Below are 26,807 nucleotides of genomic sequence, written 5' to 3'. Positions count from 1 at the left end.
TATGAGTTGAAGGTGCCTGTGTCCCCTGAGGACTTCACTGAGGAGAACCTTCACTTAGTCCTGGAATTCCTACCTCTAGACTTTTACCTGGGATACTAATCTTTTATTTAATCTATTGTTATTTTGGATTCTGTTATTAGCAGCTAACATAATCCTGTCATACTGTTGAAGTATAGTCTCTCTCTATGTTTTTAGACCATACTCGACAGTATGTAATTTTTTTTTTTTTTTTTTTTTTTGAGACAGAGCCTCACTCCGTTGCCCAGGCTGGAGTGCAGTGGCGTGATCTCAGCTCACTGCAACCTCCACTTCCTGGGTTCAAGCGATTCTCTTGCCTTAGTCTCCTGAGTGACTGGGACTACAGGCGTGCACCACCATGCCTGGGTAATTTTTGTATTTTTAGTAGAGATAGGATTTCACCATGTTGGCCAGGCTGGTCTCGAACTCCTGGCCTCAAGCGATCTGCATGCCTTGGCCTCTTAAAGTGCTGGGGTTACAGATGTGAGTCACCACACCTGGCCCACAGTATGTAATTTATTACCTTCCACTCATCTTCACCCAGAACATTCTGATGGCTTTTATTGATTAGAAGAGGAGGAAAATGCATTAAGTTTAGTTGGCAGAAATTGTGTGAATTTAAATCAGTGCATTTAGAGAAACATGTGTAGCTCATCAAGTCATTAAGAAAACAAAAAAGAGGAAACAACAAAATGTTTGTATTCCTGTAGCCCACAAGAGACAAATCTAGAACAATGCTGGGGTCTGGTCAAGTAGGGAAAGCTCTCAGTAAGACCAAGCACAAACCCCACTTCTGGTTTCCTTGGTTTGGGGCTGTGTCATGTTAATGATACCTTTGATGAGAAAAACTATATGCAAATGAAACAGTTCGTTGTCCCCACTTGGAGGTGCAGTGGTGGTGGTAGAGAGAACTAGGGAAGCGTTTGTGCATTAGACAAAGGTTGGGATTACAAGGGTTGTAAACGAATGAGATGTGCCTTCAGTCACAGCCACTTCTTAACTGCTGTATGTCTATGTGACTCCTGATGACTTGGTCAAAGAAAATATCAACAAACTGCCTTAGCTGTTTTCCTTGATGGGGAGAAATCAACACATTTGGAAATGGAAGACTTTCCTCTCTTGGTGCAGTGGCTTTGTGCATTGGCTTGAGCTATAGTAATCTGGCAGTTTGTTGCTTCAGTCACTGACCCTGGCCCTTGCCACTGCCAGGGAGAGTTGAGCCTGCACTGAAGGCATAATAATACTGGCTCAATACAAACATTATGGAAAATGTTTTAACTTTCTTTTTTTTAAAGGTCTGTCTGTTATCTTTACACCTCTGTTACCCACCCCACCACCCCAGAAATGAGCCAGAGCCTTTGTGATGGCTAGATTTGTTTGAATATTTAATCTCCTTCCCCATCTGTTTTGAGAAATATCTAGTCTCTTTATCAGAAGAGAGCTTAAAGTCTCACCAACATTCTTGTCCCAGGTATCATGGGCTGAACTGTTTCCCTCAAATTTATATTTTGAAGTCTTAACTCCCAGTACCTCAGAATGAAACTGCATTTGGAGATAGGGTCTTTACAGAGGTAATTAAGTTAAAATGAGGTTGTTAGAGTCATTCATTGGAAAAGTATTTGTCAAATGTCTACTATGTGCCGGGCACATGTTAGGCATGCAGCCCCACTGGTTAGGAGAACAGATATAGACCTACCTTCACAGACTGGCTTCGTGGACATGCAGCCTGTGTAGTCACATAGTTCTCCATGTTAGAAAGACTCTGTGGTTGGTTTAAGGCTCTGTTGTCACCATCTTGAAATTCTTAATAATTTTTGAATGAGGAGTTCTGCATTTTTTTTTCCCTCTGGACCCTGCAAATTATGTAATTGGTCCTGCTCATGGAAATTGGTGTACTAGAAGAATCAATCGTATTCTCTGCACTGAGGAGTGTGGTTTGGTGGCATGGAGAGAAGGCCAGTGTAGAAGAAGTAGTAGAGCATAAAAAGATGAAGATGATGATATTCACAACGGCGGGAAGGAGGGGAGCCTGCTGCTGGGGGATGAAAAGATAAATGAGTGGAGCAGCAGGGATTCTTTTTTGTTTTCTTCACTTTTTCCCCCCAAACCTTATTATTAACCCTGAATAATTCAGATACACTGAACAGGTCTCTATTCCTTGAAACCTGAAAGACTCTAACATGCACATATGGGAAGTTATTTAAGTCATGGGATTGAAATAGAGTAAGAAGAGAGGAGAACTGAAGATGCTTGAAGACCAGTGTTTCCCACACTATCTATGAAAGAACTTTTCATTCTTTTTCATTACCCTTTTGTCATGAACTGATATTAACACTTTGGAATGTAAAATAGAAACAAATTGCAAAAAATTATAACGAAAACAGAGGCACATCAAATATTGTACAAGCTCACTTTTTTATATTAAACAAAAATAGAATTACATTTCAATAAAAATAATCAGAACAAACATAAATGAAAGAAAAAAATTACAAAATGTACATTGTTTATTGAAAGTGTCCCGATAGATCATTAATAAAGAGAATTGCCATTATCCTCCTAATACTTATCACTTCACAGCCATAACAACTAACAAAAAGTTGGGAGAGAAGTAGCAATTTCCCACTAAACAACCAGCATTAATGTTAATATTTGAAGTTTTAATGTGACAAATGAGTGGGCTCTTTGCTTGTTAAATTATCTAATCTAGGTTGAATTGGTGACATGCTACTTGCAGGACATGATGTATATCTAAATTGTTTTTATATTTTATTTTAACAACACTAGTAGTATAAAAACTAGTCTCTCAGAAGTATGTTGAAGGGAATGGAAGAAGAGTTAAAGCAATTTAACAAAAGCAGGATAATCACTTTTAACTTTTATCTTTAATGATGGAAACAATGCGTTATTTTCAAAATTCATCTTCAATCTTTCATCAGTAGCCAGTTTCAAAAACTGTCACTCCAATTATCTTTCAATGAAATAAATGGATTTTGGATCCATGAATTTCTTGCATGTGGAGCTTATTTTGATAGAAAATACTCAGATATTTTATCAAATTTATAATTAGTTTTTAAAATATTTTGTATATAAATGTCCTCTAAGTTTGATGGCTTTATTGTTTCATTAGTCTGTAATGATTTTAGCACTTCACTATGAGTTATGGCTAAAAACTCAATAACAGGGGATTATACTTCTGAGTAAAATTAGTACAAACTCCTAGTTGTTTAATTCTTTGGAATTACTTCTCTGATCATTATTTAGTTTACTACTATGATTACTAACATATGATGTGTGTCTTGTACTGGCAAAATTGGACAGTAAGGCTTGTTTTGCCATCTATAATTTAGGGTGAAAACAAATGACACAAATTTTTACTTCCCTAGTTTAGGTAAGAATTTCCAAAAAATAGGCTTGATTAAAAATGAAAATGATTGTAAAAACAACAAGTTATATAAGTAAATAAATATTTACATTTTCATAGATTTTTACTCTTGGGTTGCAGGTGACAAACTTTGAAATTTTACTCATTGTAATGTCGTACTATTGCACATGACAGGGACACAACTATGCCACCTACAACTCAAGAACCATGTTGAAGAATACCTGAACTGTTTAACAAGCAATGTCCAATGATCATGCACCTGGATAGTCCTGAAATGTCAAATCGATATAAACACTGCTAAGCACTTATCCTTTTAATTTCTGTACTTATTTCCTTGTGGACTAAACACAAACAGTTTGCAGACTGACACTGGTCCAAGAACCACACTTTGAGTAGCATTACTCTAGGGAACACTTACATTGAAGGGACTGGCAGAAAGAGAACTAGTGAAGGAATTTATGAAGTAACAAGGGAGGAGAACAAGGAGACCACAGATTTGTGGAAGACTAGGGAATTTTTAAGAGGAAGTGGTTAGCTATATTGACTGCAAGAAAGGTCAGGTAGGTTGAGGACCAAAAGAAGCCATGGGATTGACAATTATCATCAGCGACATTTGAAAGAGTGATTTCAGTAGGGTGCTCTTGGTGGTAGTGAAAGCAAGCCAGGGACCAGCAGGCTGAGACATTGGGGAAGCAGAGACAACCAATGGGGACTACCCTTCTAAGGAGCTAAGTGGTTAAGAAATGGAAATAGTGTGGTAGCTTGGGGGTATAAAAACTTTGAAGGAAGACTTTTTAGACTGATGAAGACTTTTTAGATCCTTCCCCAAATTTTAATATCACTGAAGGGGTCTCAAGCTGAAGACAGTTCCCTCTCTAGATAGAAACTCTAAGAAATATATATATATTTTATAGGCGTCTTACAGCAATCTTCTTAAAATTACCAAGCAGGTTGGAAGAGATTTATGAATTTCAACAAGTTCAGGGGGAACTTCTTTTAAGATTCTGCTGAAACATTTTTTTTTTTTTTTTGAGACAGGGTCTTGCTCTTGTCACCCAGGCAAGAGTACAATGGCACAATCTCAGCTCACTGCAACCTCTGCCTCCTGGGTTCAAGCGATTCTCCTGCCTCAGCCTTCAGAGTAGCTGGGATTACAGGCACCCGCCACCACACCCAGCTAATTTTGTATTTTTAGTATAGATGTGGTTTCACCATGTTGGCCAGGCTGGTCTCAAACTTCTGACCTCAGGTGATCCACCCGCCTTGGCCTCTCAAAGTGCTGGGATTACAGGCGTGAGCCACCGTGCCCGGTCTAGACTCTGCCAAAATTCTAATATTTCTTTGGTAGTGCAACAGAAAACTGTAAAGATTTTGATGGTGAACTCAATTGCTTCTGAGTTGTGTAGATGAAAAATATATTTTATTATTTTTTTCCTTCAACTTTTATTTTAAGCTCCCGGGTATATGTGTAGGATGTGCAGGTTTGTTACACAGGTAAATGTGTGCCATGGTGGTTTGCTACACAGATCAACCCATCACCATGGTATTAAGCCCAGCATCCATTAGCTCTCCTGACCCTCTCGCTCTCCTGACCCTCCGCCCTACAGGCCCCAGTGTGTGTTGTTCCCCTTCCTGGGTCTATTTTATGGTATGTATGTGTGTGTATATATATGTATCTATTTATGTGTATATATTACGATATATACACCACACTTTTAAAAACTATTATTTTAGGTTTAGGGATACATGTGCAAGTTTGTTATACACGTAAACTGCGTGTCTCTGGGGTTTGGTGTATACAGATTTTTTCACCACCCCAGTAACAAGTGTAGTACCTGATAGATAGTTTTTTGATCTTCTCTCTTCTCTCACCCTACACCCTCAAGTAATCCCCAGTGTGTGTTGTTCCCCTCTTCATGTCCACGTGTTCTCATTGTTTAGCTCCCACTTATAAGTGAGAACATGCCGCGTTTGGTTTTCTGTTCCTGTGTCAGTTTGCTGAGGATAAAGGCTTCTGGCTCCATCCATGTTCCTGCAAAGGACATGATCTCATTCCTTTTTATGGCTGCAGGGAAATATATTTTACATACTAGTGAACATAGTTAAATTAATCCATGATCAAATATACATTCTTTTGTAAATTGAGAAATCTCTTTATCATACTTGTACTACGGTAATAAATAAACTGGTTTTAAATAAAGCAAGTGATATCTACATATGAAGAGAGTTTACTTCAGTTCCTAGAACTTTCCCTCGCTTTCCTGCTGTCCCTACTTTTAGTAAGCAAGCATTTATTGTATGCGTAACACTGGGCTAGGTACTAAGGCAACGAGGATACCCAAGATTTGGTCTCTATCCTGAAGGCACACACAGGAGAAACATTATCAGTCATGATGCTTTCTGTTGCAAACAAGTAAAAACCTCATCTCAGCTTAGCTCAGCTCCAGGGCTGGCCCAATCAAGAGGCTCATTTATAACACTAAGGATCCAGATTCTTTTGAAATTCCTCCTGCAACAATCTCAGCATTTCTACCTTCTCTGTAGGTTGGCTTGTCTCACGTTACAATGGCTGCAGCAATTGGAAGTGTCACATCCTCAGTAATATTTAATATTATTATTTAATAATATTTAGAACTGTGCCACCCCTGTATTTCAATTTATCAGGCTCCTAGCAGACTACTCCTTATCTTTCAAATGTCTAAACTGCATCCTGAGCTCTTGCCTAAACTAATCTAGGGTGAGGTGAATGGAAGTAGCACTTTAATTGTATTCCTTCTTTGTAGTTGGACCTGGGCCTGGGCCCTACCTCCTGACATTTGCCCTCCAAGAAAGATTTCTGAAGTTAGGTAGGATTGGCTGTTGAGTAGGCCAGTGCTTGCCAAACCTTTACACATCCTCACACATGTCATGATACGCAGACAAAAAGATAATCCCTTATACAAGTTGCTGGGATAAACTCAGGAGGCTTACAGCCATGACCTGCTTGAAGGTTCTTCCTGCCTTAGACCTTGCTCAGGTACTCCAGGAGGAGTGGATTTACATCAGAGCACAACTGTATTTTATTCACAGCACAAACCATCTCATTCCTTCTCAGTTGGTGAGTTCAGAGTGAGCAATAACAGTGTCTGCCAAAGAGAAGAAAATATGTACTCAAACTAGATAACCTATTGATATGAATACCAAGACATAGAAGTGATACAGCTTTAAGCTAATGTTTGATGGTGGTAGTCCCAGCAAGCTCTTTTCTGATGTCTTTGTGCCTTTGCACATGCTCCTTCTCTCTCACTGTTTTCTTCATCAACATAATGTAATGGACAAGTTGAATCAAATAGAGTTGAGTTCAAATCCTCTGCTACCCATCTGCCCTGGTATTGGACAAATTAATTAACTCCTCTGAGCCTGTTTCCTCATCTGCAAGCTAGACTAGCTAGTACTACCCATTTGAAAGGGCTGTTTCTTAGCTAAATGCATGCGGGGCTTAAAACCTAGATGACGGGTTGATAGGTGCAGCAAACCTCCATGGCATACGTATGTCTATGTAACAAACCTACACGTTCTGCATTTGTATCCTGGAACTTAAAGTTAAAAAAAAAAAAAAAAAAAAAGGCTGTTTCTGGGGATTAAATAAGATAATTATGTAAGGTGACCAGCACAGTTCCTGGTACATAGTAAATGTCAGGCCTGCCTGACAAATTTCTATTCAACAGCTACCGCTCCCCTGAAAATCTTCCTTAGACGTTTCCACGGTGCTTCCCGTTCTTACACCACTACGATCTTTTATTACACTACTATCCGTTCATTCCCCACAGCTCCCTCCCTTCCTTTCCCTAACCAGCAACTGTTTGGGGGATCCTTTCCCGATCCCCCAAAAGGCCAGCAACTGTCTAACATTTTGTATCTTCCAGTGACTGGTAAAGTTCAGCACCTATTAGCGCTCCAAGTTTCTTTTTGTTTTGGCCGACTTTGCAAAACGGATTGAGCGGGATGAGAGGGCGGGCGCCGCCCAGAGAAGGCGAGGGGCGCGCCCGCCGAGGGTGCACTAGCCAGATACTACCTGCGGGGCCCGAGCGTCTTCCCTGTTAGACCCCAGGACTCCAGGATAGGGATACGGCCCACAGTCACCCGCCAGACTCTTTGTATAGCCCAGTTAAGGGCAGCCCGGCTTGGAGGGGGTGGTTCCGGGTAGAAACACGTCCGGGCTGCGCCGGATGCCTCTGGGAAGGCTCCTGGACCCACGCCAGGTTTCCCAGTTTATCCCTCCCCATCTAGCGTCTCAGCCCGCGCACCGACCGGCGCCCCAGTTCCCCACAAACGCCGGCGGGCCCGGGAGCCTCGCGGACGTGACGCCGCGGGCGGAAGTGACGTTTTCCCGCGGTTGGACGCGGCCCTCAGTTGCCGGGCGGGGGAGGGCGCGTCCGGTTTTTCTCAGGGGACGTTGAAATTATTTTTGTAACGGGAGTCGGGAGAGGACGGGGCGTGCCCCGACGTGCGCGCGCTTCGCCCTCCCCGGCTCTCCTCCACAGCTCGCTGGCTCCCGCCTCGGGAAGGCGTCATGCCGCCCAAAACTCCCCGAAAAACGGCCGCCGCCGCCGCCGCTGCTGCCGCGGAACCCCCGGCACCGCCGCCGCCGCCCCCTCCTGAGGAGGACCCAGAGCAGGACAGCGGCCCGGAGGACCTGCCTCTGGTCAGGTGAGCTAGCAGAGCCGCCGCCGCCGCCTCACGCGGGAAGGGCGCCCCGTGTGCGTAGGGCAGGCGCCAAGGCTGCTCGGCGGGGACGCGTCCTCGCCGGAGGCCGGGTCCCGGCGTGAGGAGACGCCCTCCCTGCCCCCCGCCACCGCGGAGCGTCTGCAGAATGGTGACAGGATTCTGGGGTTGCAGGCGAGGGGGGGTCTTGGCTTTAACTTGACAGGTGTCGGGCGGGTGGGGCTAGGGTCCTGAGCGAAGTGACAGGTGCAGTTCCCTCTTGTGAGGTTCAGAGGCAGAGGGTCGTTGCGAGCGTCCATCAGACGCAAAAAACGAAAAATAAAAATACAAAAATGGTGTCTGTGGGAGAGTTCTTCACCGGTTGAGAACTGGAGTACGCCGGGGGTCGTCTGACTTTCAGTTTTGGTCTCACGCGATGCAACAGTTGGGAAGTATTTTCTTCTGGGCGTGCACTGCATCTGAAGTCCATTCGTGGGAGACGCCAACCAGAAAGCCTTGGACAAGAAGCGCAGGGTCCGGAGTGTCCATTGCCTGCAGGATACTCGGCTCAGGAGCTTTGCGGCTTCTTAGAACAATAATGCATCGAGGCCTTGGGGACTCAAAGCCATCTGTAGTGATTGATGGAACGTAACTCTTTAGAGGAACTGATACATGGGCAAAACTTTCGTGAGACGTTTACCAGAAGTGCTTGAAAGTTTCTAAACTTTTTTTTTTTTCTGTTGGATGAACTCTTCTTGCGTGTTAGTCGGCTTCAGCTTGTCACATTATTACTTCCATTTTGCCTTTTGACTTTGAACCAGCAAGGATCCTGGTGTCCCGTCTTTTTGCCTTTGTTTTTGGCACAAAATTAGTGGTTCTGTGCTCAAATGGAAATTTTCGTTTTCCCTTATTAAGTGGAATCTAAATTTAAGCAAGTCCATGCGAATGCACTAGAACTTGAAGGGAAGTATTTATTGTATTGCATCTTACTTTTCTTGATTGTACTATTTTATGGTTAAATACCTATGACTGAAAGAGTGTAATTGTCATTATTATTGTCAGCACTGGTTCTACTTTGAGATTACAAGTTCATTGCAGGGGAAATGGGACTTGTTTCTGTTTTTCACTATTTTCTCCCCCATTCTTGCCAAATCCTTTCACCCTCACCCATTTCTTTCCACTCGGTAGACACTAACAGAATTAACGGCAGAAAAGATTGAAGTGGGATTTAGGAAATGGCTAGTGGAAGGCTATTAAAAATTTATATATTTAAATGGACTGTCTTATAGGTCAGTTAAAAACCATATTCGTTAAAAAAACAAAACAACAACAAAAAAATTAAAAACCACGTCTGGGGCATGTTCTGGGAAAAGACATGACTTTAGTTTCTGATTAAATTCTGATATATCCAATTCTTGCAAATTTCCCTTTGGAAAATGCAGTAATGGCTACTCTAAAGAATTCCATGTTATGCACACAGCTTTGGAAGCATACTCTAAGGTAGGGTAACCAGGAATATTGACGTTCTGACCACTGCTTGGAAAAAAGAGGACTGTTTCTTTCATTTTTTAACTCATTATTTTATATATTTTAAGTAATGGAACTATAAAAAATTATCTGGTAAGTCAAATCCATACAAGATACAGTCTGTTCTTGATTATCCTTACCCACAAAGGGTTTCATTAACATAGACAATTGAACTCTGTAAATTAACCAGCAAGGGTAGAACCACTGCCATGCAGTCTGATGCTGAGCATCTTGCCTGGAGATGGAATCAGGGCTCAGTCCAACTGCACTTCCAGTGACAGATTCCATTCCTAATTTGAGAGTTGAGATCTTATTTCTGTTGCCTTATCTCTGGCCTAAGTAATGTAGCTGGAAGGGAAAGTGTCACTAGGAACAGCATACCACATTCATTGTTGAAATAATCAAAGGTTAATCATGTTTCGAGCTGGGCATGACGGCGTGTACCTGTAGTCCATGCTACTCAGGAGGCTGAGGCAGGAGGATCGCTTGAGCTTGGGAGTTGGAGGCCAGCCTGGGCAACAAAGTAAGACCCCAGTCTTTAAAAAAACAAACAAAAAAGTTGACCAGGCATGTTGGCTCACGCCTGTAATGCCAGCACTTTGGGAGGCCAAGGTGGGAGTATTGCTTGAGGCCAGGAGTTTGAGAGGAGCCTGGGCAACAAAACAAGACCCTGTCTCTACAAAAAAATTAAAAAAAAATTAGCCAGTTGCTGTGGCACGCCTGTAAGCACATCTACTTAGGAGGCTGAGGTGGGAGAATCCCTTGAGTCCAGGAGTGTGAGGCTGCAGTGAGCCATGATTTCACCACTGCACCCCAGCCTGGATGACAGAGTGAAACCCTATTTCAAAATAAGAAGAAAAAAAAAAAAGAATTATGTTTTGAAGGAGGAATTGGCAATCTAGAATAGTGGTCGAGGGCATGGATAATAGAGTTAGACTGTTAGGCTCACATGGTGGTTTACCTCTTACCGGCTGAGACCTCAGGTAAGTTCTTTAACTTCTCTGATTTGATACACATCTGTAAATGTCTACTTTTACAGATGAGAATACTTATCTAAAAGGGCTGATGCCGGGATTCAGTGAAACCATATGTTTTTTTTTTTTTTTTTTGAGACGGAGTCTTGCTCTGTCGCCGGGGCTGGAGTGCAGTGGCCGGATCTCAGCTCACTGCAAGCTCCGCCTCCCGGGTTCACGCCATTCTCCTGCCTCAGCCTCCCGAGTAGCTGGGACTACAGACGCCCGCCACCTCGCCCGGCTAGTTTTTTGTATTTTTTAGTAGAGACGGGGTTTCACAGTGTTCGCCAGGATGGTCTCGATCTCCTGACCTCGTGATCCGCCCGTCTCGGCCTCCCAAAAAACCATATGTTTAAGGTACTTTCTACAGGATCATAGTAAATACTCAAAAATTATTAATTCTTCTTTGTACCATTCTTATTATTAGATGTCACATAGAAATTAGATGAATGAAAAGAAATTAGCCAACAAGAATTTATTGAATGCTTGTCTTTGTTAAGGAGAAAGGACAAAAATAAACAGTCACATCATGTAAGATGTGCTAGTAGGAAGAGAGGTTATATGAAACATTGATAAGAGTAGACTACAGTTTAACAAAGTCGCTGGCATTGAATTGTATAATATTATCTATGGGTTTTTATCTTCTTCTTGTTATCTTTGTCCTATTTTCCCAAACAGCTTTAGCTATTACATTTACTTTCCTTCACAGAAGTGTTTGCTGCTCTGAAGTATATTTGACTTACCATGCAAGCAAATATTTTTCACTGTGTGGTATCCTTATTTTGGAATAACCATGAAAAAGATAATCATGTTTAAATTTGAAGTGTAATTTTTTCGAAGATAAAATAAGATCTTAAAGTATTTAATAATGTTCTCTTTCACAATAGTGTTATATGCAAACTGTTGAAATAAGTGTGTACTGAATCAGTTTGATTTATAAGTATATGCCAATTATATGATTATTTTCATTTGGTAGGCTTGAGTTTGAAGAAACCGAAGAACCTGATTTTACTGCGTTATGTCAGAAATTAAAGATACCAGATCATGTCAGAGAGAGAGCTTGGTTAACTTGGGAGAAAGTTTCATCTGTGGATGGAGTATTGGTAAGGATTTTCTTAAAATGTTTTGAAATTTTTTTTTTCTCATTTTAAAAACAACTTCAAATCACTATACAAAAATTGAAAGATAGAAGAATATAAAGACAATAAAAGCTAATAATAATTCCACTACCCAGAGGAAATTTACCTCTGCTAACATTAAAAATGTTTGAGGCTGGGCATGGTGGCTCACGCCTGTAATCCTAGCACTTTGGGAGGCCGAGGCACGTGGATTGCCTGAGCTCAGGAGTTCGAGACCAGCCTGGGCAACATGGTGAAACCCTGTCTCTACTAAAATACAAAAAAAAAATTAGCAGGGTGTGGTGGCGTGTGCCTGTCGTCCCAGCTATTTGGGAGGCTGAGGCAGGAGAACTGCTTGAACCCAGGAGGTGGAGGTTACAGTGAGCCGAGATTGTGCCACTGTATTCCAGCCTGGCAACAGAGCGAGACTCCGTCTCAAAAAAAAAAAAAAAGTTTGAAAAAAATCTCTCCATATATGCCTCCCACCAAACTATTTTAAAGCAGGTCTTAGTTATATTTTATTCACTATAATACAAGGACTTTAAAAAAAAACACCGCCATACCTTATAAAATAATTTTTATACCTTCTAATATGCAATCAGTGTTCAGATTTCCTGGTTGACTCAGAATTAGTTTTGTTAGAATTCAGGATCTTGAAAATATTTTGATATATTCCTTTCATGTTTTTCTTTGCATATGTATAAATGTATATGTTTAATAAAAGCAGCAAATGATTACTAGAGTTTTATATGTACTGGGGCAATAGTATAAGAACTTTACATAGCCGGGCATGGTGGCGTGTGCCTGTAGTCCCAGCTACTTGGGAGGCTGAGGTGGGAGGATCACTTGAACCTGGGACGCGGAGGTTACAGTAAGCCAAGATCACACCACTGCACTCCAGCCTGGCAACAGAGGAAGACCCTGTTGCAAATATATATATATATATATATATAAATAAATAAAAAAAATAAGGCTGGGCGTGGTGGCTCAAACCTGTAATCCCAGCACTTTGGGAGGCTAAGGTGGGTGATCACTTGAAGTCAGGAGTTCAAGACCAACCTGGCCAACATGGTGAAACCCCGTCTCTACTAAAAATTAAAAAAATTAGCAAGGCATAGTGGCAGATGCCTGTAATCCCAGCTATTTGGGAGGGTGAGGCAGGAGAATTGCTTGAACCCAGGAGGCAGAGGTTGCAGTGAGCCGTGATCATGCCACTGCACTCCAGACTGGGCAACAGAGAAGACTCCATCTCAAAAATAAAAAAAAACAAAAAACAAAAAAAAATCAACTTTACAAATCTACAAATAACTCGTTTAAAAACCACTGAGATATGAAATGTAAAATCTTTGTATTTACAGATGAAGACACCGAGTAGAGTGAGGTTGAGTAACTTGACCAAGGTCCCTAGGAAATAAGATCTCAAATATAAATTTGAGATCATACATGTAGTTATGTATAGTTACGTGTAGTTACACATAGTTTTGTATTTTCCTGTTTTTTTCTCATATGAGCATTTTCTTATGTTACTAAATTTTTTTGTAATATAGTTTCTAGTGATAGTATAATATTTCAGCTATTGGATGTATTTTAATTTGTTAACTCCTACTGGATATTTGGGTTTTTTCCAACGTTTTGATGCTATAAAATAATGTAATAAACATTTGTATTCATAAGAATAATGCCTGGCACAAAGTGAGTCCTTGATAATTTGTTAAATAAATTAATGAATGAATCTCTGATTTTTTTTTTAGAATAAATTCTTATAAGATGAATTACTAAATCAAAAGCTATGAACATTTTTATGACTCTTGATGATTATTGGTAGATTACACTTCAGACAGATACTTTTAATGAATTTACTTTCTCAAAATAGTAGTATAAGAGTATATATCTGTTTTTACTGATCTGATTAACACAGCAGAATGTGTTTATGTATGTCCCATAAGAAAATTGTTTAAAACCATTAAATAAAATCTCTGGCAGTAAAAAGGAGAAAACAAGTGTCATAATTTCCAAAGAATTGAACATAGTCTCACATTTCTTATCTAAAAAGAAAGGAATACTGAAGTATCTTGAATGCATGACTTGGGTATTATAATCCCCAGGCATCTAGTGTATATTTTAACTGACTTGGGTACTTCATGTACAAAGCTGTTTTTGTGCATATACAATTAAATGGAATCAGAGCTCCTTCACTTTTCTCTTCCTAAAATACTAGATTTTTAGTGTTCAGAAATTTTGGAAGGGATAGCTGATTATAGAGAGTATTAGTGAGTATACATACTGTAGTTTTCAATTTATAAGTGCATTGTGTTCCAAATCTGTTTGCAAGTTTGATATAGTAGTTAGGTTTCCAGCCTAGTTGACATAACTTATTTTTTTTGTACTAAACTATAAAAATAATAGTTTTAACAGTAGAGGCTCTTTTGAGCTTCAGAACTGAATACATATTTAAGCAAATGTTACTGCTTTATTACCCTTTTTTCATCCTGGCTTTGTCTCTACCTTCCCTGGGAACTGGCCCAATTTAAATCTTATTTCCTAATGGAGCTCATGATGGGGACTAGGATATGTGAAATTATTTATGGCTAGGTACTGGAGGAAGGTAAGAAAGGAATTTCATGTTACTTTTGGGATTTGAGGTATGCTTTTGAAGGGTATGACAGAAGATGATGTCCTGTTGTCGTGTTATAAATCAACAGACTTTTCCTTGAAATATGATTTTAAGTGACAGTTAAGTTTTTGAGGGTTGACCTGAGAATTTAGCCTTCATTTATATAATAATATCTAAGGGAGAATGTGATAGAGTGTGTTCTAAGAAGCAAATGTAATGACAGAATGAGTATGTTTCCAGTGCAGCTATTCTAGTGGCAGTTGTCTGTCTTCTTTGAAACAAGAGGAGGAGTATTGTCAAAAAGGAAACCCTTTTTAACAATAGAAAGTAGGTGATGTTTATTGGGATAGAGGATGGGTTAAGAGCAAGGATTAAGAGTCAAACAGATATACTATGTCCTAACTCCATTATCCTGAACATGTTATCTGCAATTTTCAAGCCTTAGTTTTCTTATCTGTAAAAGGGACTGACAATAATTTCTGGATCTTGGAGTTATTGTGCAGATTAAATAAATTAATGCATATAAAGCTCTTATTAGAGTCAATGAGTGTGTATATTAGGTCTTGCAAACAGAATAATTTTACTTAAGAAATACCCCAGAAAATTTTATCATTAATGTAATTTTTTTGGAGAATTTAGGATATCAGTTAAAATGGTTACAGTTTTATTTTGTTTTATTTATTTATTTTTTTTATTTTTTTAATGGTTACAATTTTAAATGCATTGTAGTGATTTTGATGCAGTATGTTTGTTAAAACTCCTATTTTTAAGTACTTTAGAGTCAGAGAAGTTGTTTATGCATACATGAAAGCATGTATTAATCCCTTTAAAGTTTGTGGTATTTTGTCTAGAAAAGTGTTTTTTTTAAAATAAATATTTAGTGAAGTGTAATAATAAAGATTAATTCTTCATAATCTTCATAATATTGTTCATAAGGTTAGATTGTGTTCATGTTGCTTAGCATATGAATAGGACTTTCCATTAAGAAACTGGCTAAGGTGCTGTTCATATTGTGACTTAAGGTGAATCAGCTGTTAGAATTTTGGTGTACTTTCTGCATCTTCATTGGCAGTGTAGTAGAATGGAAAATGCCTTGGACCTCAAGGCAGAAAACTTTGGTTGTAATTATATTGTAGCTATATGATTTTAGGCAAATTGGTTAATTCTATGAGTCTCAGTTTGCTAACCTGTAAGGCAGAAATAATGCCTGAATATGAACCTCATAGGCTTTTTGTTATACATACATATATATGTATATGAAATGTATGGGTATATACATATCTCAAAGAGCTTTGGGATATATTACCCTTGATAGAGCCACTTACTTATTTTTGTGATATGGTGGTTATATTTTAAATAAATACAGTCATGTGTTGTTTAACAATGGGGACACATCTGAGAAATGCGTCATTAGGTGATTTCATTGTTGTGTGAACATCATAGCATGTACTTACACAAACCTGGATGGTATAGCCTATGCCACACCTACGCTGTGTGGTATATAGCCTGTTGCTCCTAGTCTGCAAACATGTACAGCATGTTACTGTACTGAACATTGTAGGCAATTGTAACACAATGGTAAGTATTTGTGTATCTATACATAGAAAAGGTACAGTAGATCATCCATATCCTTACTGATTTTCTTTCTGTGTATTTTACTAATTATTGAGGGAGAAATATGAAGCTTCCAACTGTAATTAGAATGGCCTTTTAAAATTCTGTTTTTTATTAATGTATTTTTTATTTTATTTTATTTTATTTTGAGATGGAGTCTTGCTCTGTCACCCAGGCTGGAGTGCGTGGCACGATCTCGGCTCACTGCAACCTCCGCCTTCCGAGTTCAAGCAATTCTCCTGCCTCAGCCACCCGAGTACCTGGGATTATAGGCATGTGCCACCATACCCGGCTAATTTTTGTATTTTTAGTAGAGACAGGGTTTCACTGTGTTGGTCAGGCTGGTCTTGAACTCCTGACCTCGTGATCTGCCCTCCTCGGCCTCCCAAAGTGCTGGCATTACAGGCATGAGCCACCGCACCTGGCCTTTATTAGTGTATTTTAAAGCTTTATTCTTGGGTGCATACAAGTTTAGAATTTTTATGCCTTCTAGGTAAATTGGTACCTTTATCATTATGCAACGTGCTTTTTTAATCCAAATTTGTATCTTTTGTTCTACAGTGTCCACATATCCATTCCACTTTTCTTGTGATCACTGTTTACATTATATATCTTTTACCTTCATTTTGATTTTAACCTGTTTATTTTTTATATTTAAATGGATTTTTGTTTTGTAATCAGCATTCATTAAAAATTTTTAGCTGAATACTTTTTACTTGTGTTAGGGTTCCCTGTGTCTCTTCCTTTCATGCTGTGCCACAGATGAGCCATTATTTATATATTTTCTCTCATTGGAGGTTCCTTTTTTTTAGGGAAACTAATCTGAAATATAAGGAAAGGATATGTTGATTTCAAAAAACGTTATATTTTTATTCCTTATCTGGCTTGTTCTTGTTGTGAGGGTGGGAGCAATACTCTGCAGCTTTCTACATTCTAGGAAGAAGTTACCATTTTACATTACCATTTGTTTCCTTTACAGGTTTGCCTTGATATTGTCTATCCATAGGACTAATTAAAACGATACCAGACTCCTATTTTAAACCTATCCATTCAGTCTCAAGTTATCTTTTTGCATTGCCTCTCACATCTGTCCCTTCCTTTCTCTTACCAGCAGTGCTTGGTTTTTACTGTTTGCTTTGGTTTTAGTTTCCTTTTTATTTTTTTAATTTCAGAAGGTGGAAGCTTATGTCATTGACTTGGGCATTTTTTTATGCATGTTTTAGTGCCTCTTTCTGACTAGTCTCTTGTTTTCTTCATCTAATCCATCCTGTGCCTGAGTTTTAGAAAAGACTGGTTTACAGTTTGCCCCTTTTGCTTTAAAATTTATTTTTCATTGTTACAACCCACTCTCAATAGCCTCCATTGTAACACCCTCCCATGCTCCCACCACCATTATGAAGAAGTAAAGTCCAAACTGTCTCAGTATTTGTAGTTCTCCATAGTCTGTGCTTTAACCTTCCTTCCAGTCTTATTTTTCATTTCCATTGATGGCCCCCAATGCCTGTGTTCTCCTCCCTTAGTATTTATATTCATGCTGTCTCCCCTTTTTTTGGAATACTCTTCTTTTTTCCTTTAGCCTAAATTCTGTTTTTAAGATGCAGTTAAAGCTTCTTCTTTATGCATGTCTCTTATAAGATATATTATTTGCAGACTTCCCCCCCATTCTGTGAGTTGCCTTTTCACTTTCTTGATGATGTCATTTGCAGCATAGGATTTTAATTTTGATGAAGTCCAGTTTTCTATTTTTTTGTGTGTGTTTTTTGTTTTTTGGTTGCTTGGGCTTTTCATGTTGTATCTAAGATGGCTGTGACTAACCCAAGGTCATGATGACTTATTCTATGCTTTCTTCTAAGAGTCATATGGTTTTTAGGTCTTACTCGTAAGTCTTGGGTTTTTTTTTTTTTTTTTTTTTCGAGTTAATTTTTGTGTATGATGTGAGGAAGAGGTCTAACTCCAGTCTATTGAATGTGGATATCCAGTTGTCCCTGTACCACTTATGGAAAAGACTATTCCTTCTTCACTGAATTGTTTTGGTGCCCTTATTGAAAATCAGTTGACTATAAAAGCCAGGGTTTATTTCTGGAGTCTCAGTTCTATTCCATTGCTCTGTATGTTTATTCTTATGATAGTACCATGCTGTTTTGATTACTATAGCTTTGTAGTATGTTTTGAAATATGGAAGTGTGAGTTCTCCAACTTTGATTTTCTTTTTCAAGATTACTTTGGTTACTCTTGGTGCTTGAATTTCCACGTGAATTTTTAGGATCAGTTTGTAAATTTCTGTTTTAAAAAGCAGCTGGGATTTTGATAGGGATTATGTTGGATCTGTAGATCATTTTCGGGAATATTGCCATCTTAACAACACAAAGTCTTCAGATATGCGCATATGGAATGTCTTTTCATTTAAGTCTTTAATTTCTTTCAACAGTGTTTTTAGTTTTCAGAGTATAAATCTTATAGTTAAAAATTATTTCTAAATATTTATTCTTGGTGATACTATTATAAATGGAATTGTTTTCTTTCCTTTTTAGCTTATTCATTGCAGCTGGATAGAAATAAAATCTAATTTTTTTTGGATAAGAGCAGCTAAAATCAGTCAGGCGCGGAGGCTCATGCCTGTAATCTCAGCACTTTGGGAGGCCGAGGTGGGTGGATCACTTGAGGTCAGGAGTTTGAGACCAGCCTGGCCAACATGGTGAAATCCTGTCTCTACTAAAAATACAAAAAATTAGCTGGATATGGTGGTGGCACCTGTAGTCCCAGCTACTGTGGAGGCTGAGGCAGGAGGATCACCTGAACCCGGGAGGCGGAGGTTGCAGTGAGCTGAAGTCACGCCACTGTGCTCCAGCCTGGGCCAAAAAAAAAAAAAACAAAAAACAAACAAACAAAAAAAAAAACAGCTAAAATCTATGTATTTAACAAAAATCTCTAATACAATACCATTTTATTTATTATAGTCCTCATGTTGTACATTAGATCTCTGGACTTGTTCATCCTATATATTTGCTAGTTCGTATCCTTTGAACTATATCTTTTAAAAGGATGAAATTGGGTAATGTGATGCCTCTAGCTTTGTTCTTTTTGTGTAGGATTGCCTTGGCCATTCAGGCTCTTTTTTGGTTCCATATGAATTTTAAAATAGTTTTTTTTTTTTCTAATTCTGTGAAGAATGTCATTGGTAGTCTGATAGGAACAGCATTGAATCTGTAAATTGCTTTGGGCAGTGTGGCCATTTTAATGATATCGATTCTTCTTATCCATGAGCGTGGAATGTTTTTCTATTTGTTCGTGTCATCTCTGATTTATTTGAGCAGTGTTTCTTGTAGAGAGCTTTCACCTCCCTAGTTAGCTGTATTCCTAGATATTTTATTCTTTATTGTGGCTACTGTGAATGGGTTGCATTCTTGATTTGGCTCTCAGCTTGGGTGGTGTTGGTGCATAGGAATGCTAGTGATTTTTGTACATTGATTTTATATCCTGAAACTTTGCTTATCAGCTGAGGGAACTTTTGAGCAGAGACTATGGGATTTTTCTAGGTATCGAATCATCATCTACAAACAGGAATAGTTTGACTTCATTTTTTCCTATTTGGATGCTCTTTATTTCCTTCTCTTGTCTGATTGCTGTGGCTAGGACTTCCAATACTATGTTGAATAGGAGTGGTGAGAGAGAGCATCCTTGTTTTGTTTTGCCTTTCAAGGGGAACGCTTTCAACTTTTGCCTCTTAAGTATGATGTTGGCTGTGGATTTGTCATAGATGGCTCTTCTTATTTTGAAGTATATTCCTTCAATGCCTAGTTTGTTGAGATATATACCACACTTTCTTTATCCGCTAATCAGTTGATGGAACTTAGGTTGATTCCATACTTTTGCAGTTGTGAATTATGCTGCAGTAAACAAGTGGAAGTCTCTTTTTGATATTACGACTTATTTTATTTTGGGTAGATACCCAGTAGTGGGATTGCTGGATCGAATGGTTGCTGCTTCTAGTTCTTTGAGAAATCCTCATGCTATTTTCCATAGAGGTTGTGCTAATTTACATTTCCACCAACAGTGTATAAGCATTCCCTTTTCACTGCATCCTCGCCAACATCTATTGTTTTTTTACTTTATTTTCCGTATAAAAAGGGGTTTAGTTAGACGTTAGAATCATCTAGTGATTGAAAAAGATTGGACATGAATCCACCCAGGTCCAGGGCTGAGCCTCAGAGCAGCTGCTACTGACTTCTGCGGGGATTTCACATGCAACAGGGAGCCCTCACGTGCTTGCTGGCCATTGTGCTTCAAATCGTTTTTCAGCGGATGGCTGTGACTGCAGTTTTCAAATGTGCTCTGGCCTCCAAGGACCAGGGGGGCGGCAAGGGGGCAGGGATGTCCTCTGTATAAAAAATGCTGTCCTGCGAGCTTCCCGACTGACACCTTGGGACATCTGAGAGATTCCCGGGGAGGGTAGCTTGGCCTTCCTCAGGCTACCACTGCTGCCATTGATGGACATTGTCACCAGCAAACAACCAAAAAACATCAGAGTCTGTGAACTTGGCTGCGATGATAAGAACCAAATGTTTTCTAATCTAAGACTTGCGTGCAGAACACAGAAAACTGCAGTTAGAAACACCCTACAAAACTGAACAACAGTATTTTCTAAAAATACTTTTTACCTCACTTTAAATAATTTACAGACAGCTACAAAAATCATATTTACCAGGACATATCTGTTAAATAAAAGCATTGTTTCATGTTGGTGTACGTCTATACAGGGCTATGTATAACGGACTCCTGTTTCCCCTCCCTGCAACCACAGAACCATCACACATACACAGGAATACACGCACAGATATGCCCCTTTCCACAAATGCACGGAAACCGGGACGCGAACCCACAACTCGAGGGCTTAGACCTTCACTGCTGAGCTGCTGCCACTGTCCTCCGTGCGCGGAGGGTCGCTGAGGTCACTGCCCAAGGCGTCCCCGTCCAAGGCGTCCTGGTCGTCCCTATCGATGACCCTTCGTCAATACCTCAGGTCTAAAATGCTTTCCTCTGAGCCCGAGTTCCTCCTGTCGGGCAAACTCAGCCCTGTCTGTGCCTTCCGGCTTGGCCAGGGCCCGCCGTCCTTCTTCGCCAGCAAGTATGGGCTTCCAAAGACAGGGCTGGGCTCGGCCTGGGCCTCCCTGAAGGCCAAGAAGGACACGCCCTGCAGAGGCAGCCTCATGTGGGGGCTGAAGAGGCCGGCCTGCCTGCCCCCCCGGGAGACACCCTTTCCAAAATGGAAGAGCTGGGTGGACAGCGCGGGGAGAAGCCCGCAAGAGGTAGGCTGGGCAGGCCCCGGGCGGGGCCCTCGGAACCCTTGGTTTTCCCGCTCCCGACGCCCCGCCTCCACTCCGCATCTCTACCTTCGGAGCGCAGCCCACAGGCTCCGGAGGGTGAAGTCGCTCCAGGGCAGGGTGTCGTCGGCCTGCGCTCGAGTCCCTTTCAGCTTCCTGGCTGGGGGTGAGGAAGCCCCGGCTCCCGCAGCCCAAGTGAAAGGTCCTCTCAGCACCTCTTGCCTCGGTGCCCGCTGTGGCACTGCTGGGCAGCTGACCAAAAGCACTTTTGGCAGCATTCTCGGCCCCTTGTGAGCTCTGGTCTTTCTGAATGTGAACATTTCTCCTGCTCTCTGAGAGCCCCTTGGCGGAGACACGGCCACTGGTGCTCCTCGGTGGTGCCGGATCCCCTTGGGCCGGAGCAGTGGGGAGCCCCTGCCCGCCCTGGCTGGACAGGCCGGCTGCGCCCTGTGCTCCAGCGCTCTCTGCACCTCACGGCCCTTCTGCTGGCTGTAGGACCCCCCTGGCCCTCTGGCTCCGCGTGCACACGCCAGGCGGTGGGGCCGGCTCCTTCCTTCCCAGCAACTCTGGCCTGAATGAGCCCCCAGTCCCGAGAGCAGCAGGGCCCTCTGCCTGAACTTCTGAACTGCTCACCGACTCCTTGGCCTTTTCCGCCAAAAACTTACTATCTACAGTTCGATGCTATCGTCACTGTCCACTGAACTGCTGTCGTCAGACAGTGAGCCGCGGCTGGGAGCTGGGCCCTGGCATTCCCTGGGGAATGGATTCTCTTTAGAGGTGGAGACAGAGGCGGGTCCCCTCACTCGGAAGGCCGGGGCCATGTCCTGGCTCCTGGCGCCCTCCTACTTCTTCCTCTCTGCCATACTGCCACAGACACTGGGAGGTTTCTTCCCTGGGCCCTCGCCGCTGTCTCTCGTGGACTTGGAGAGTCAGCACTGGCGGGCTTCGGTCTTTCCAGTCTCTCCAGAGCCCGCCCAGCTGCTCCAGGAAGTGCGTCTGGGCAGTGCTGAACCTGACCTTCTTCCTGCACGCAGCCCTGGGCTCCTTGCACCGCTTCTTGAGCTTTCACTTGGACCTTAAGTCCCTGATGGCCGTGTCCAGGTCCTCGTCACTGTCCAGGGAGCTGCTCTTGTCTTCGGAGCTCTCCTTGTCGTCCAGGCGCCTCGCTTCGTCTGTCTTACCCTGGCCCTGCGTCATGCGAGTGTCGCCGGGCCCCCTGGCTGCGCCCTCCCTTCCCGGGACCCTCGTTGACTTTGCCCTGGACGGGCAGGTCCCGCCTCTCATGGCCGGGCTCGGCTCACACCTGGCTGTGGTCGGCATCCTGGCCACCATCTTTCACCACCTCCCGCGTTTTCTTGGGCGTGGATGGCATCACGGCATGGCCGCCGCCTCTACGTTTCCTTTTGCAGCTCAGAGATGGGTCCGGTGTTTTAGAGAGAGGGGCCTTGGGGCCACTGGTCTGGCTGTTGGGGCCAGGCGGTGAAAGTAGGCCTTGGGCAGCCTGCGAGCAGCTCTCACCTCTGGTCAGCAAACTCCCCGAATGTGCCTTGAGGGTCAAAACGTCTGGATTTCCTGATCGATGCTGTCGTCGCTGTCCACGGAGCTACTGTCGCCGTCAGAGTGGGAAGGCACGTTCGGGGAGTAGAAGAGTGGGCTTGCAGACAGGGACCTGTTGCTGCCTTACACGGGGCTGGCAGGGTAGTCTTGGAAATGCCCAAGATTGCTTCCACACACGTCAGTTCAGCGGACGTTCTGCCTGGCGCGAGGACCATTCTACAAACTCGCTCCTGGAAGCCGGGCTCGCTGGAGGCGGAGCTTTGGTTTTCTTCGGGAGCTTGTGGGGAATGCTCAGCGTCCAGGCGTCCCGGGCAAGGGTCTGTGGCCTTGGTGGCCACTGGCTTTCTCTAGCTGGGTGTTTTTCTGTGGGTGTCGCGCAAGGCACTTTTTGTGGCGCTGCTTGTGCTGTAGTGCGGGAGGGTCAGGCGTCTTCTCTCCTCCCGGAGCTGGGCCCTCGGGCAGGTCCCCGTTGGCCTCCTTGCGTATTTTCTGCAGCTAGTACACCTAGATGGCCTCCTTCGTGCAGTCATTGCTGCTGGAGTCGGACGCTTCGGGCGCCTGTGCCGCGCTCGTGACTCGCTTTCCCCTTCTCAGGGCACCGGCGCTCCTCTTGACCCCGCTTTTATTCTGTGGTGCTTCTGAAGGGCGGCAGGGTGCTGCTGGCTTCGGGCTGCCCTTGTTCTCCTGCTTGGTCGTGACTTTGGACTTGAGGCTTCTGGGCTGCACGTTCGTCTTTGCTAACAGGGGAGATTTGCAAGAGGCGAACTCCTTATGGGAGCCCATCAGACCCTGCCGATGCGCCACCTTTGCGGTTGACTCTTGGTGGGATTTCAAGAGTGACTTGGTCGAATTTTCGTTTGGGTCTGGTTTTTTATCTATTGACCCATCACGTTTTTGGTTCGCATGCTGTCTCTTCTCATTCAGAAACTATTCTATTTCCGCCGTAATGCTCTGCTCAAAGGAGTGGTTGCTGCTCGCGCTGCCCGGGGAGGCGGAACCCTAGTCCTCATTGGATCTCACCTGGCTGCCAGGGCCACCACCTGAGCCAGGTACAAGTTTTAGGGGGACATACGGAAGTCGGGGCACTGCCGTGAGATGGTTCTGGCTTACATCTACTGCCACTGCCTGCGGCCCTGGAAGACTGGGCTGCGCCTGATTCGCCCCTGCCAACCCCTGCCTGTGTGGCTCCACTCTTTGCCTTCAGGTACTCCTGGATGGCTTCCCCAATGTTCCGGTCCACGGAATCGTCATTGTCTTAATCTAGCACCAACGGGCCAAAGTCTGCAGTTTCATCCTCCCGATGGGGTCAGAGTCAGCAACAAGACCACAGGCAGGCAATACAGGCTACTCCTTGTGCACGGTGGGCTTGGCAGCTGGCTTGGCGTCTGCCCTCTGGCCTCTCTGTGCAGCGCGCTCATTGCTGGTGCCTCGAGCAGCCCCGTTGCGCTGCAGCGTGCTGATGAGCATCTGCACCGGGGCGCTCACTGACACGTTCTCCACGCCCTCGTCAGCCTCTGAGAAGCACCTGGGGAACCTAAAGCTCCCTGGTCGGCCAAAGGCCTCCCATTAGAACTGGGGAGCAATCCCTGGAGGAGCGTTCCTGAGAAACATTCTAGCAGACGGGGAGGGACGCGCAGAGGGACGACGCTTTATTTTTCTGCCAGCTTCATGTCCTCAAAAGGTTGGCGGCCGGGTGCGGTGGCTCACGCCTGTAATCACAGCACTTTGGGAGGCCGAGGCGGACGGATCGCGAGGTCAGGAGTTTGAGACCAGCCTGGCCAACACACTGAAACCCCGTCTCTACTAATAATATAAAAATTAGCCGGCGTGGTGGTGTGAGCCTGTAGTCCCAGCTACTCGTGAGGCTGAGGCTGGAGAATCGCTTGAAGCCGGGAGGTGGAGCTTGCAGTGAGCCGAAATCGCGCCACTGTTCTCCTGCCTGGGTGACAGAGCGAGACTCCGTCTCAAAAAAATAAAAAATAAAAAAAAGAAATTTAAAAAAAGGTTGGCAAGTGGTGCCCATGAGATAAAGCCTGCAAATGCTTCTTTGCAGTTTAAAAAGGACGACGACTATAAACCCAGGATCAGGACAACATCACGCATAGATTTATTCTTGACCTGACCAACAAGCTCTTGAAATTCTCTTTGCGTCCAGATCGACTGTGATGAAACTGCAGCCAGTGTCCCCAAACGCCCCAGGGATCAGGTCTTTATCACTCCGAGGCATCCTCTATCCGCTTTTTAAATAGACTTTTGACTCGGCCCGGCCCCCTGCCACGCGCTGCGCGGACTCTGCCTGCGCTTTCGTCCTCCAGCGGTGAGGCGGCGGGCCGGGGTATCCGGGGCTGGCCCATTTACTTAGTTTTGTTTTTGTTGCATTTGCTTTTGGTGACACCCCCTTTTTTATGTTCCACATATAAATGAGATCATGCAATAATTTTCTTTCCATGTCTGCTTATTTCACTTAGCATAATGTCCTCCATGTCCACCTCAGCCCCCCGCGCTGTGACGAGGTGCAAGGCCCGCCGCCCGGGCCCCGCTTCCGCGCGCCGCTGCTGCCGCCTCGCACACTTTTTTGACTTTTTAATAAGGCTCATTCTGACTGTGATAAGGTGGTATCTCATTATGGTTTTAATTGGTGTTTCCCTTGTGATTGGTGATGTTATTTTTCGTGTTTGTTGGCCATTTGTGTATCTTCTTTTGAAAAATGTCCGTTCGGCGCGGCGCGGTGGCTCACGCCTGTAATCCTAGCACTTTCGGAAGCCAAGGCGGGTGGATCACCTGAGGTCAGGAGATCGAGACCAGCCTGGCTAATATGGTGAAACTCTGTGTCTACTAAAAATACAAAAATTAGCCGGGCGTGGTGGCATGTGCCTGTAATCCCAGCTACTCTCTAGGCTGAGGCAGGAGAATGACATGAACCCAGGAGGCGGAGGTTGCAGTGAGCCAAGATTGCACCATTGTACTCCAGCCTGGACGACAGGAGTGAAACTGTGTTGCAAAAGCAAAAACAAAAAAACCAGTCCATTCACCTAGTTTGTCCACTTTTTAACGGGATTATTTGTTTTCTCCTTGCTGATTTCCTTGAGTTTCTTGTAGATTCTGGATCCTTTGTTGGATGTACAGTTTGTAAACATTTTTCTCCCATTGTGTGGGTTGTCTGTTTACTCTGTTAATTATTTCTTTTGCTATGCAGAAACTTTTTAGTTTAAGTCCCATTTACTTAGTTTTGTTTTTGTTGCATTTGTTTTTGGTGGCACCCCCTATTTTTAGATTCCACATATAAATGAGATCATGCAATAATTTTCTTTCTGTGTCTGCTTATTTCACTTAGCGTAATGGCCTCCATGTCCACCTGTGTTGTGGCAAGTGACAGGATCACCTTTCTTTTTATGACTGAATAATATTCCATTGTTTATATATACTACATTTTATTTATCCATTTGACTGTTGACAGACACATAGGTTGTTTCTGTATTACTTAGCTGTATATAGAAATACAGGTGGTTTTTGTATGTTGATTTTGTACTCTGAAAACTTGGTGAACTAATTTATTAGCTTCAATAGTTTCTTAGTGAATTCATTAGGATTTTCTATATGTAAAATAATGTCATTTGCAAATAGAGATAGTTTTACTTCTTTTTTAAAAATCTGGATACCTTTTATTTCTTTTTCTTGCCTAATTGCTTTGTCTAAAATCTCCAATATAATGTTGAATAGAATGATGAGAAGGACATTGTTGTCTTTTCCTGGATCTTAGTGGGAGACCATCCAGTTTTTCACCATTAAGTAGATGTTAGCTGTGAGGTTTTTGTAGATGCCTTTCATCAGCTGAAGAATTTTTTATTTATGGGGTGTTCAGTGTTTTGTTATGAAAGGGTGTTGGATTTTGTCAAATGATTTTTCTGCTTCTATTGATATGATAATGTAGTTTTTGTTCTTCATTGAAATGGTGTAGTA

At 42.7% G+C, this 26,807-nt stretch overlaps 1 protein-coding gene, 1 long non-coding RNA gene and 1 pseudogene across 2 annotated transcripts in view; 1 reads left to right on the top strand and 2 right to left on the bottom strand.

The window, feature by feature from the left end:
- Window positions 1-626: 626 nt before the first annotated feature.
- LOC117063262 lies at window positions 627-7,742 on the bottom strand. Its single transcript, XR_004428839.1, has 3 exons — window positions 7,326-7,742; window positions 6,371-6,525; window positions 627-1,244 (listed from the first exon to the last, which is right to left on the bottom strand). It is a non-coding gene; the product is annotated as an uncharacterized LOC117063262 (long non-coding RNA).
- A 9-nt stretch (window positions 7,743-7,751) lies between these two features.
- The window catches only part of RB1 (RB transcriptional corepressor 1), a 181,798-nt gene continuing 162,742 nt past the window's right edge, over window positions 7,752-26,807 (top strand). The window contains exons 1-2 of the mRNA XM_033176909.1: window positions 7,752-8,089; window positions 11,600-11,726. Coding sequence (XP_033032800.1) covers window positions 7,953-8,089; window positions 11,600-11,726 — 264 coding nt within the window. The 5' untranslated portion in view covers window positions 7,752-7,952. The remainder of the gene's footprint in view (window positions 8,090-11,599; window positions 11,727-26,807) is intronic.
- Window positions 20,861-24,458, bottom strand: LOC117063257 (annotated as a pseudogene).

Source organism: Trachypithecus francoisi, unplaced genomic scaffold, assembly GCF_009764315.1.
Source record: "Trachypithecus francoisi isolate TF-2019V2 unplaced genomic scaffold, Tfra_2.0 Lachesis_group18, whole genome shotgun sequence".
NCBI lineage: Eukaryota > Metazoa > Chordata > Mammalia > Primates > Cercopithecidae > Trachypithecus > Trachypithecus francoisi.
This window is presented reverse-complemented; position numbering and strand designations above follow the sequence as displayed.